The 13630-nt window shown below is 38.0% G+C and overlaps 1 protein-coding gene across 2 annotated transcripts in view; it reads left to right on the forward strand.

Annotated features, from left to right (window-relative positions):
* The first annotated feature begins 227 nt into the window (after positions 1-227).
* SLC2A2 (solute carrier family 2 member 2) overlaps positions 228-13630 on the forward strand; it is a 31467-nt gene continuing 18064 nt past the window's right edge. The window contains exons 1-3 of one of the 2 annotated variants that reach the window (XM_060639213.3): positions 228-322; positions 7759-7851; positions 11053-11315. In XM_060639213.3, coding sequence (XP_060495196.1) covers positions 308-322; positions 7759-7851; positions 11053-11315 — 371 coding nt within the window. In that variant the 5' untranslated portion in view covers positions 228-307. Of the gene's footprint in view, positions 323-4176; positions 4291-7758; positions 7852-11052; positions 11316-13630 lie in introns of those variants that run through there. The other variant, XM_078432162.2, reaches the window with a different exon arrangement.

The raw sequence follows: 13630 nt of genomic DNA on the forward strand, positions 1-13630 counted from the left end.
TTAAAGTGTGACCATCTCTGCTTTGTAACTCATGCCTAAGGGACCTACTCCAATTTTCTTTTGCTGGTGCACAGGCATTGAAGCCACAAGTCACTAAGACAAAGCATTTATTGATTACATTCTCATCAATATCAGCCTCTGCCAAGATTAGATTTGGACTTTTACATGGCCACACAGCTTCCTTGCCTTGCTCCTCCTCCTCTAATGTATAACTAGTAGAAAGCTGGAGAAAGGCAGGGGCTGGCCAGCTGCGTGTGCCACACTCACTACAGGACTTGTAATTCAGAGGAGGACTCCAACTGGTAAAATGACAAAAGATAAGGTAAAACAGCATTATGTTTATTTTAAATGGGCTTGAGGAAATGAATAGGGGGATTCGTTCAAGTTGGTGACCATATGGAGGATTTGGGGAATGTTGGGTGTTGCTACCACAGATCAAAGCTACTTCTCTTGGCCAACTGATAGTTCATCTGGCTGCTAAAATATATATTTTATTCAGGATTTTATATCATGTATCTATTCAGGATTTTAAGGATATTTACTCTGTTTTCTGACCAATCTGTGTAACTTTTTCTCAAGTGATTTTGCATAACCATATTACTGAAGGAATGTGCAAAAAAAAAGGGCAGGTTAACCTGAATCTAACTAATCGTGAAAATTGGTCTGAAATTTAAAAAAAAATGACAATGAACGAAAAACAAGAGGTAGAAGGACTGTTCTAGATAAAAGGAGACTAAGAACTGACAACCAAATGGGACAGGTGATCTTAGATCCTGGAAAGAAGAAAAGAGCTGTAAGGGACAATATGGGGATAGTTGGGAAATTTTGAAAATGGGCTGCTTATTAGATAATACTAGTATATCTATTACATTCTTGGGTGTGATATGGTATTATAATTATGCAGGAGAATGTCTTTGTTCTAAACGAGTACATGCTAAAGTATTTAGGAATGAAATGGCACTAGTATGTGCAAATTCTTTTCAAATGATTCCAACAAAACAACAGATATACATACATACGTGTGCATGCACGTGTGCGCACACACACAGTGCAAGTTTAACAAGTGTAAATGTGAACCATCCTTGAACACAGGTTATGGAGTGGTCATTGCACTACTCTTTCAGCTTCTCTGTAGATATTTTCCAAAATAAAAACTTAAAGAGAAAAAGGTCATAGTGCTGTTGTTCCCTTATAAGTTTTCCCCAACCAAACTCACCCACCCCTGCACATAATCATACATGTGGGTAAATCTGTGGCCCTGGAAGAGTAGGACCCCTAAAGTTCTGACCTGATGTAACTTTCTGTAAGCACTTCTTCATGTCAGTAAGTGACGAGGCTGGGAGCAAAGACTTTGCAGTTAGCCAGGCTTGGATTTAGAGTATGGTGATGCTACTTACTTGCCGTGAGACCAGAGTTATTTAAGCAAGCTTGGGTTTTCTATATTGTGACAAAATGCGAACATATTGGGATACAATAGAAGGGTATGATATAGGATATGCAGGGATAACAATAGTTTTTTATGGTCTGGGGGTATTTAAATGAGATAATATTACAGAGTTCAGATGACTGTTAATGCTAATAGTTATGTATTTACGTGATGCATATTTTAAAAATACCTAGGACACCCTGATTTCCTATCACAGCCCAGGATAAAGCTAAAGCAGTTAACACTTTCAAGATGATATGAAGACAAATATTACATTAATACCTATACAGATGGTATGTAGATTTGGCAAAATAATAAAGGTAGTATTCAAATAACTAGAGTTTGGAAGATACTGCAAAAGGGAAGATAATGTGCTTACCACAGTGTCTGGCACGTAGTAAGTGCTCAAGCTTCATTTTGAACTATGATTAAATTCCCTTTGGGAGCTTGAGAAACTGTCATAGGGCTTTTCTTGAGAACTAAGGAATTGCCTAATAATGGAACCCAGAAATAATGCAAACTGTTGGAAAGCACAATGTTGCAGCTTTGTAAATCTGCCCAGACTTTAAAAGAAGTGGGATAAACATGGAACTGAGGGTCAGGAGACCTGAGTTCTCACATTGGATATGCCCAATAATGCACTATATAACTCAGACAAGAGACTTGAACTCATTTTCTTCAAGTAAAAAATGAAGAAATTAGACTAGAATCCTCTGTTCTCTAAGGTCCCTTTCAGCTTGAAAATCCTATGGCTTGAGAGGCCCGTGGGGTTTTCTAAAGTTGGATGCAAGATCACCTTTAGGTTTGCATTTGGAGTCATGCAGTTTAGAGGGAAGACATCAGCTTTTCCTCCTGACCTAGTCAATCAGTAGCTGCTGAAAATCTGCTTTTGTGTTTATCAGTGAGAGCTTACAAACACCAGCTCTGGGTTCCAACACTAGAATATCTGTTACTAGCTGTATTGTAGTTGGAATATTGCTTAATCTTCTGTGAGCTCTGATTTCCTCACCTGCAAAATGAAGATAACTTCCTGCACTTTGTAGTATTGCTGTGAAGATTATTGGCGATGTATGAAAAGTTGAAAGGTGGTTGGTTGACAAGAGAGATAAATGAGATCCTAATGTGATTAAAGATGCAGTTGTTTTATAGCCCTTTTATTGTTTATAGAAAGACCATATTATGTATCTTGTTTAATCTTTATGATAATCTTATGCATTAACTATTATTATACCCACTTTTTTGGCAAAGAAACAGGCTCAGGGTTATTAAAGGCCTAGCTGGGACTCTTTGAGGTTTCCTGAATTCTAAGTCTATCTGTTTTTTAACAAACCCTTTTGATTTCTAAGCCACAAATTAAACATTACATTTTGTTTTATGTTAGAATTCAGCCACTTGCCTAGTCTACATACTTCCACATTTATCCAGCAGCAGATTTTTAATTGGATGTGGAATCTAGTTTCTCTAACTTAAAAGTGTTAAGCTCTAAGTGAAGGTAGTCATTCTAAGATATCTTGTAGCCCATGAAGAAGCCAAGAGAAAAGTCTTGAAGATCTTCAGCCATTTTGTAGGTATTTAGCCTTCAGACAAATTCCTTACCCTTTGTGTATTGGTTTTTCCATATGTGACAGGATAATAATAATTACTACTTACAAGGCTGTTGAAAGAACAGGCGACCATTTAGAACCTGTACAGAGTAAGATCCTAAGTTCTCACTGTTTTCATTATCTCCTATGTACCTAACCTTGGGTCAGTTTCTTGGGCATCAGATTTAATGGACGGGGTTAACAAGCTAATTCAAAGGTAGCAGTCTTCAGACGTATTCCCTCTCATAAACGAAACTTTCTTTGACCAAGCTTAGTGCCAAACCACACAGAAGATTGACTATAAATGTTATCTGTTTTCATTTCACAACTGAAAAAGAAAAGATGGGAAGCAAAGAACCGGTTTAAAGTGAAGTTCAGAGAGGGTAATTAAACCTGAAATAAGAGAAAAACAAAGAAAGAGAAGGAAAGAATGTAAGGAAGGAAAGGAGGAAGGGAGAAAGGGAGAAAGAGAAAAAAAAAAGAGGAAGGAAGGAAGGAAGGAAGGAAGGCAGGAAGGAAGGAAGGAAGGAAATCAAACAGCTCCAGAGACTTCTATATTTAGAACTATCGCTTCAGTTGGGAATTCAAGTGACCTGCTTCAAATGGATAACATTATTCCTTATCTGACCAACTAGATGAAATTTCCATCTTAGGAAGCTAAAGTGGGGAGACTGCAGCTTCCCTTGGCATGACAAGACCAGAGCCAACTCTAAAAAAGAAGCCAGGAAGACCAGAGGACAAGGACTTTAAGAACACTCTAAGATTTCTAAATGTTTAAAAACTATTTCCTTCACAGTTCCTTTTTGTTGTTTTTGTTGTTGTTATTCCTATAAAATGAGAAATTGGTTTTAGGGGCAGCCCCAGAATTGCTACAGTAATGACTTAGAACAATGTGATTAGAAAGTAATGGGACCGGAGCTCCAGAGAACTTCGATCTCTGAAAATTAAATTTCGTTTTTATCAAAGTAATGTAGGAGCAGCTAACGCTGTTTGGAGTGGCAGGGGCGGGCCGATGGAGATTATGGGGGACCAAATCTGCTACTGCCACCACCTTCACCACCAACTTCCATTTCCATAGCACCCCTGCTCACCATTGGCATGGTGACTAGTTGGATTGTTAAAATAAGAAGAGAGGAACTATATGATTGTCTGGTGGGGGCAGGAGGAGAGAGCCAGCAGAGAGCAGAAGCCCAGGGATGGAGTGGGAAGGGCAGTCACTAAGACACCAAGTACTTGGACATTCTGCCACAGGAAGAAAAGGAGATGAAGGGAAGAAATTGGGTGAGTATATCATGGCCCTGGATTTGGTGGTGGGAAGGCCATGAGGTTCTTCAACTGAGTTGTAGATGAGCAGTTGAGTAACTTTGGCCCTTTTGTATTTTTGTACAGAAACTTCACAAGTTTTCTGTGGGTAGATGAGGAAGGAGGGGATTTGTGTGGTGGGTAGTGGGAAAGTGAACTTGAAACTGGGCACTATTGGTGATTTGGTTTCAGCGTCACACTTGCAAATTCTATAAATATGTGCACTCTTAATATATTTTTTAAATGTTTATTTATTTTTGAGAGAGACAGAGTGTGAGTGGGGGAGGGACCAAGCGAGAGGGAGACACAGAATCCAAAGCAGGATCCAGGCTCTGAGCTTTCAGCACAGAGCTTGATGTAGGGCTTGAACCCACAAACTGTGAGATCATGACCTGAACTGAAGTCGGATGATTAACTGACTGAGCCACCCAGGCAACCCAGATATATATATTTTTTTTATTGAGAAAGATAATGATCCTAGATTTTTAGATGTTTGTTCCTTATCTGACCAACTAGATGAAATTTTGAATGTCTTGAATTTTGAATGCCTATTTCTGACCGATGAAAAATGCAAAATAACCCATTAGTTAAAAGCATAAGGTCTGGACCCATGTCATTATTGTACAAGTTACTGCCTCTGAGACCTTAATCTAGTCTAGTTACCTATAAAATAGGGATGCTGATGGTGCTGTCATGAGAAGTGTGGTTGGTAGAAAAATGGCTCTCCAAAGATGGCCATTACCTTATCTCCAGAATATGTAAATATGCTACCTTAAATGGCAAAAAGGACTTTACAAATGTCATTAAGATACAGAGATTTCCCTGGATTATCCAGCTAGGCCAAATCTAACCCCACAAATTCTTCAAAGGGAAGAACTTTTCTGCAGTGGTCAGGATTAGCGTGAGGACCTGACTGACCCATTTCTGGCCACAAAGACAGGGGAAGGGCACCACTAGCCAAGGAATGTGGTGGCCTCTAGAGCTTGGAATGGCCCTCACTTTGCAGCCAGCACAAAAACACAGATTCTACAACCATGGGGAACAGAATTCTACCATCAACCCGAATTTTCCTCCACAGCCTCCAGAGAGGAACACAACCTGCCAACATCTTAATTTTAGTCTGGTGAGACTCATACCAGACTCTTGACCTACAAGAACTTTAAGATAATAAACTAGTTTCATTTATTAGACAAATAAGAGAAAACTGAGAGCAGTTAAAAGAGATGATACACATAGAGCAATGAATAGGCATGCACTAGGCATAAATATTCAGTATCAGGCCTTGAAGCTGTGTTTGCATTGCACCTAATATCAGATTGTCTAGATTGTAGTGATAGACACTATCAGGGAAGTGAGTTGAAGCCTTCTCGAGGTGCCCACTGGGCCCCTCACTGCTGCTGCTGGTTACTCCCTATAAATAAAATGAAAGGATGAAATTCCCTGTCCTTGGAAACAGCTGAAGGGGAAAAAGGATTTGAGGAAAAACCACCAACCAAGTAAATGGAACCCATTTTAGCTTTGGCTGCCTGAGGCACTAGGTATTAGAGATCTAGTTACATGTTAAAGGATAATTCAAAATCTCTGGTAATCCCATACACCATGTAGCATATTGTGTGTATGTATACACACATGTACATTTTACTTTGAATTTATTTACAATTATTTTATTATGTATATGTATAAATATACATATGGTTTATATCTCAATATATAATGCATATTATATGAGATATATATGCTTCTTTTAAGATATACATATATAATATTATCATATCTTTGGGGAAAGTTTTTAAGTCATTTCAGGGAAGGAGGTTGCTGGGAAGAAAAGTCTACAGAGGTGCCACCTGAACTTGATTCTGAATTAGTGGAAAGAGGACAAACCTACAGATTCCCAATTCTCTCCCCAGAGAGTCCAACCCAGTAATAGGTCTGGGATGAACTCCAGGAAGCTACACCTGTAACAAGCTCTCTAACTCGGGTCTGGTTATAAGACCACTAGACTCTAACCTCAAGGGCTCTCGGGCTGGTTCTGTGATTATACTTTGTGGATGAGGACACTGAAATTTCTGATATCTAGCTTTATTAGGGAATGAGGGGACCTGACTAATAAGCTATTTTTCATGCTGGAGTAGGGGTTTACAATGATCCCCCAATTTAGAGAAAAACTGAGGATCCTATAGGAGAAGTGGCTTGGGTCACATACTCCCTAAATATCAGAGTGGGAACTGGAATCCATGTTGATATGACTCATTCATTTGTTCAATGGAATTTTTACAATAGTCCATGTTATTTATTTAAACATTTAAATGATGTAATTATATATGAAATTATTTCCTCATAAAATGACTCATAGTATAAATAAAAGAAAAAATACCCTCTTCTCTAGTCTCATATTCCTCCTCAATGATCATCCTTTTGTTATTTTTTCTTCAAGAAAATATTCTATGACTTACATACAACATGCACAAATCAAAGAATACTCGGATTTAAGCCTTTTTAAAAAAATATTAATGAGATTACACAGCTTCATTTGTCACGTAACAATAAGTCAGTACATAACAGTCACATTATTCCTTTTAACTGCAGCATAGCGAGTTATAGGTCTTATGATGTATTTGAGTCTATCTGGCCGTTTTCCACTGAATGACATTTAGGTTCTTTCTACAATTTTTTCTATCACACACACACACACACACACACACAGCTTCATCAAATATCCTGAAACGTGATTCCATATGTATGATATGATTTCTCTAAGATGGTCAGACGTGTAATTTTGAGTTGAAGGGAATAAATGTTCCTTTCTACACTGTTTTTTGTAGCTACATGGAGTTGGGAAGAAAAGAACGTGCTTTAATCCATAGCTCTAGGTTCAACTAGTTGCAAATCTTGAAAATTATCCTTACATGGAAGGTGATGTGGTTGTGATAAAGCCTGGCCTCTGCCTCTTATATGAGTTTTGAGGTGGTTTTGTACAACAGCAATGCCCAGGAGCGCCCCCTATCTCTTTGTTACAGGTGTCTTATTTGACTTCTCCCAGTGATATAAACTGACTGTTTCTGTCATGGCAGTTGCCTTCAGTCAGTAGCAATTCTAGTCCTCAGTCCTGATTTTGAATCTTAAATATATACATATATATATATTTGTGTGTGTGTGTGTGTGTGTGTGTGTGTGTGTGTGTGTGTATGTAAAAGGATGTTTCGTTCCTCTCTTGGAAGAAATTGTCCCAAACTTCTCTCAGCTTTAGCAGTGTAGAGGACATGATGAATGGCTTTTACATTCCTGTATGAATGACGCCTGCTGGGAACATAAGGCATACTGTGAATGAGTATCAAGGATCAAGAACCAGCCTGTGGAGCCTGTCAGAAATCCAAGCTGCAGACTGACAGGATGGCAGGTAACTGAAATTGCTTAGTGTTTCCTAGCCCTGTGTTTCATTCCCCACAGGTCACCGGGACTTTGGTTTTCGCTGTCGTCACAGCTGCACTAGGTTCCTTCCAGTTTGGATATGATATTGGCGTGATCAACGCACCTCAAGAGGCAAGTGAAACATGTACAATTCAATTCTCTTTGTGGTGATTTCTGTCAGTGACTGAAAGATCTGCGTTCCTCATACACAGAGATAAAGTGTGCCCACGTGGAGAACACAGGGTAATCCCAGCATTCTGTCAGGCACCATGTGCGTGGTTTCAGAGATGATAACTTGGCCTTGACTCCTCTATCACCCTCACAAAGAAAGAAAGGGCAATAAACAACTCCTGATCTCTGACTCTGCTGTTTGCTGAGCTCACAGAAAACTCTAGCCAGAATACCACATGCCTATTGATGTTGTTTTTAAAAACTGAAGAGCTTATTGCAGCCTTGATTCAGAGCCCCCCACCATACGTGAGTGGAAAAATGAATGAAAAATGCCAGGGAATAAGAGGAAGCAATAGAAGGATTTTAGTGCACTAACTTTTACTGAGCACCAACTCACTGTGCATCGGGCACTTTAACATATGTTCTCCCTAGTTGGACCTCTAAAAACCTTATTATACCCAATTCTAGGTCAGTTGAAAACCTTTAGGAAACTTAACACTAAAAACGTCCTAGTCCTTCCTCCTACTTCTGTCTCCCATAGCTAATTCAAAGAAAAATAATATGAAACTATTTAATAATAGTCAAGAAGTCCAATAAAAATTTGGATTTTCTCCATAATAACTATTTGGATGGGTATTTTTTTTAATATTGAATAATTTCTATAACTTTTCTCATTTATTTTGTGCATCCCTACTCTGGTATCCAATGAATAAATAGGAGAGGGCTGTCATTTTTCTCAGCTCCCATGGCTTGTAAGTGGGGAAACCAGGAATTCACCCCCCTTGCTCTAATGAAGGCTGTCGGGTCATTTAGGTCAGGATTGATGTCTCATTCCTCTTCCTGTCATTGGCATAATGGGGTTCAATATAGTGTTCCATGAGTAAAGAAAGAGAGGAGAGAAGGTGGGGGGAAAGGAGTGGCAGAAGGTGAAAGTGCAAGCATTTGTTGGGTGCCTTCTATGAATAAATCATATTTCATCTGCTTCTCTTACAATGTTGGGCTCCATGGAAAATGTGTGCTGGCCACAGATATGGTCAACAATAAATAAATCTACCTGTGATCGTATGTATAGAATATACAACCCTGGAAGGGCTGCTCCTTGGACCAGAAGATGTGCTTTGGTCAGGTGCCACATAATATTCTCATGGGTGTGACTGTCTTGCCGAGGGTGAGAGATTTAGATGATAATGCTGGGGGTCATGGCTTTTTTTCTGAGTGGGCTTCTTGAAATTTGGTTCAACATCACCATAATTCAGAATCAGCAAGCCTCTTTTTTGTGAAAGATCTTTTCACATTCTATTTAAACCATCCTCTCCAGGGAAGGAGAGGGGAAATTAGTCTAAGGTTTCCCCTCCTTCAATCCAAGTCCTAGAGCCAGACTTGAAAACAGGATCCCCGACTGGCATCCGGCTTAGTGCCTTATCTAGAGCCCTTCTTTTCTGTGTTTAACAAGGCACTTAAACACCATTATAGAATAATAATCATTCAGCTTCATTTGTTTTTGTTAGTGGGATGACATTTGGCATTATTTTAGGGTATTTTAAAGTCACACTTTTTTATGATTATAAAAAATTATACAGGGGCACTTGGGTAGCTCAGTTGGTTAAGCGTTTGACTTGATTTCAACCCAGGTCATGATCTCATGGTTCATGAGATCGATACTTGAGTAGGGCTCTGCACTGACAGCACAGAGCCTGCTTGGGATTCTCTCTCCTCTCTCTCTGCCTCTCCCCCCACTTGCCCACACGTGCACATGCACACACTCTCCTTTTCTCTCTCTCAAAAGAAATTAAAAAAGAAAAACAAAAAGCTACACATACCTGTTACAGAAAGTGTTAGAAATAATCATCTATAATTATTCTACCACATAGAGCAAACAGCTGAGAACATTTTGGATGTTTCCTTCTAGCCTTTTTTCTATGTATATTATCCCTATAGAGTGGTCTGCTAATGAGGTAATGTCATGGTCAGACTTCTTTTATCATAAGAGGACGTCACTTCCCTCCCTCACTCAGTTGACTTTACCACATTGGGCTTTACCCTATGACTGGCAACCTAGTCAGTTGTATTCCAGGTCCTTGTCAGAGGTCCTCCCAGACCACTCAATAGTGACCAAACCATCACTGAGAGGAAGGACAAAGAAGGAAGCCTGAAGGCTGTGCCTTTACTAAATTATATTTTGGTAGGATCTTTGCCTCTTCAGAAACACATGATAAAATAATGGTGCTGTGAAATTTAGTTCTGAGAATTGTTCATTATATTACACACCGAACTCTGTGGGGATCCAGAAGAAAAAAATTCCTTCAGGTCCCAACACCTTCTGAGGGGCCACTGAGTTGTTTTTATCTTTGAAATTCATCAGGATACAGGACTGTTTTCTTCTCTTTGAGCTGGCTGCCAGGAAGTTTATTGCTAAATTTATAGCATACTTCTAGCAAGGATACAGCACCTAGTCTTTTTAGCCTGCAGAATATTTTCCATTTGAATAGCTGCTTGCATTTAAAACTTAAAGAATTTTATATAAAAATACAGATTTCTGGTTTCTTTCCATTTATTTATTTATTTATTTATTTATTTATTTTGAGAGAGAAAGAAAGAGAGAAAGCAGGGGAGGGGCAGAGAGAGAGAATCCCAAGCAGAGAGAATCCCACACTGCCAGTGCAGAGCCCGATTCAGAGCTTGAACTCACAAACCAAGAGTTCATGACCTGAGCCGAAACCACGAAGTGGATGATTAACTGACTGAGCCACCCAGGCACCCCAAGATTTCTGGCTTCTTTTTAAAAATTAAAGGTCATGAAACACTAGTCTCACATTTGCAGCTTCCTCCTTTAGGTGAGGCAAATGCTCTCCAGTGCTATAACCTTGCCCACTTACTATTATAGTCTCAATAGTAGAGACTGTATTTCAGTTCTCCTAGCTATCAAGGTTCTCCTTCACTTATTTGTTGCTGCCTAGTTCCTGTAGGCACTGGAATTTGCGACCTCTGTTTTACAGGATATGGTCAACTGTAAATAAATCTATCTGTGACTGCATGTATATAACACACATAATTGGGATGACACTTTTAAACACCTAACAAACATTCTAAAGGAAAAACAAAGAAAAAATGTATAGAGTATATGAGATGTTGGAGCTATTTTTCTTTATTTTATTTCCCCAGGTAATAATATCCCATTATGAATATGTTTTGGGTATTCCACTGGAAGACCGAAAAGCTATCAACAACTATACTATCAACAGTACAAATGACCTGCCCACAATCCCATACCTAAGGGATTCAACACCAACCTCTTTGGAGGAGGAAGAGACTACAACATCTACTAGCCTCATTACCATGCTCTGGTCCTTGTCTGTGTCTAGCTTTGCAGTTGGTGGAATGATTGCATCCTTCTTTGGTGGGTGGCTTGGAGACCAGCTTGGAAGGTAGGCAAGTTTCATAAATAAGCATAAACATGGAAACTAGTACTTGGGGTTTGTTAAGACTTTGTTTAGGAAGAAATCATCTTTCCTTTTGTGGAATAGTTTTGAAGTTGTTTTTTGTTTGCTTGTTTGTTTGTTTGTTTGTTTGTTTTTCAATTCATGACCCTATCAGTTAGGTTGGTTTTAGACTGAATAATGGAGAAAGCTCTTGCCCTAGTCTGCTTAATTGTGGGAGCATTCATAGCAAAACTGAATTTGGTGTGTATTTCCACAGAAATGCTTTGATTCTCTAAATTCATTAGTTTTAAAAATATGTTAAGAAACCACTACACAAATGGTTAACTCAAGAACTATAGAAAAGCCAAGAGTGAAATTTTTAACCAGGGAATCCATTGTTTGCTTCCCCAAATCACTCCATTTCTCAGACCCCCAGTTTTTCATTTTCAAATTAGAATTTGGCATTTGGATCAGTCAAGTCCTAAGGTCAAACCAATATCCCTAACTCTCAGTTGCCCAATACAGTTGGCCTGGGTTTCTAGCTGCTGCTACTGCTATGTCAAAGCCCGAACCAGAGATGAAACAAATAGTGTCTCCATTTCTTTACTCTAGTTTTTACCAGGTGTTTTGGATTTAAAACATCACTGGAACTCCTTCAGACTCAAATTTCTTTCATTTAGTCATGTGACATACTAAGTTGGGATTCTGCCCCCACCACCAGAGAGAGGAAATAAAATCAGAAAAATCAGAAAAATCAAATGGTTGGGTTTTTTTAGATTTATTTTCTACTTTTTGATGCCACCTTTTGTTTATTAATTATATTTTTTCTAATGATAAAAATAAATATGCAAATATGGACAATTTAGAAAATGCAAAAATATTTAAAGATGTAAGTGATATAGGCATCTATTTTAGTAATTCTGGATTAAAATTAATTTAGTTTTTTAAATTCCTACTTTAAATTATAATTTTATCTCTCTGGTTATTAAAGTACTGAAAATTTCTTCCTCTTGCACTGGAGATTTTATATAACAAGACTGTAAGAAGTTTTCTTAAATACTGAATAACCTAATAACCTAAGTTTTATTCTTGTTCTTATTTGAAAGGACATTCCTCTACCATAAAAGAGTCAGTTTCTCACATTTTTCTCAATTTACACGTGTTTAGCTGAACTTAGAATCCATAAGTTACAAGGTTCATAAACTGACTTAAATTGTTTAAAAAAATTAAATCATTTTAATTTGAACCAAATTGATTTAAGCAGTAATTGGAAAATTTTTTAGATTATTTCTAAAATAAATAAAATTAACCAAAGTTAAATTTTATAACATGAACCAACCAATTCTTTCACCAGCTACTGATATTTTCTACCTCTTCCCATTCTTAAAGAAAAAATTTAAGGGGCACTTGGCTGGCTCAGTTGGTGGAGCCTGTGACTCTTGATCTTAGGGTCATGAGTTCAAGCCCAAAGTTGGGCATGAAGCTTACAGAAAGAAAGAAAGAAAGAAAGAAAGAAAGAAAGAAAGAAAAAGAGAGAGAGAGAGAGAAAGAAAGAAGAAAGAGAAAGAAAGAGAAAGAAAGAAAGATAGAAAGAAAGAAAGAAAACTTAAGTCCTTATTGTCATCTCATTTAGAGATGAGATTCTGGCAGGTCCAGTGACATACTCTAAAACATTTATTTCAGGTCCTACTGAAGGAAACAGATGCATGCCCTCTCAAGTCTTAGAATTTAGCATCAACAATGATCATACCCCAAAACCATGTCAAATGATTATTTATCAAATGACTTATGGTAAACTAAAAGTGATGCTTCTTCCAGCTCTCAGTAGAAAAATGATTCTCCATGAAAAGAGCCACAAATTAATAATTTTAACATCAAAATTAAGACAAAAGGGTTTAGTCTCTCCTATAAAACTATTTTTCTAGGAAGAGTCACTGATAAATGCCATGATTTTCCTTATTGACCAGGTCGTTGCTCCATCAGTTAAAAATAAATAAAGAAAAATGTATATTTCTATTACTGCTTTAAAAACTCTTTCCTTGTAATTGTGAAATAGGTAATAAATGTCTGTGGCCACTGTTTTATAGATTTGGCTTCTCAGGGTCAATTTTTCCAGAGGCTGTGTTCTGAAAATTTAATTACAAGGATATGGTGGAGGAGACCATGATCTGTGCAATCAATCCATGCTACCATAAGTTGTACATAAGGTGTACATACCTTGTATTTGAATACACTCTTTCTTTTATATAAACAATGGAACTCACTAAAACCAAACATTAACCTCTCATTTCACACAGATCAACTCCCAGCTCTGTCACTTA

The sequence above is a fragment of the Panthera onca genome, chromosome C2 (genome assembly GCF_046562875.1).
Source record: "Panthera onca isolate mPanOnc1 chromosome C2, mPanOnc1 haplotype 2, whole genome shotgun sequence".
NCBI classification, from domain to species: Eukaryota; Metazoa; Chordata; class Mammalia; order Carnivora; family Felidae; genus Panthera; species Panthera onca.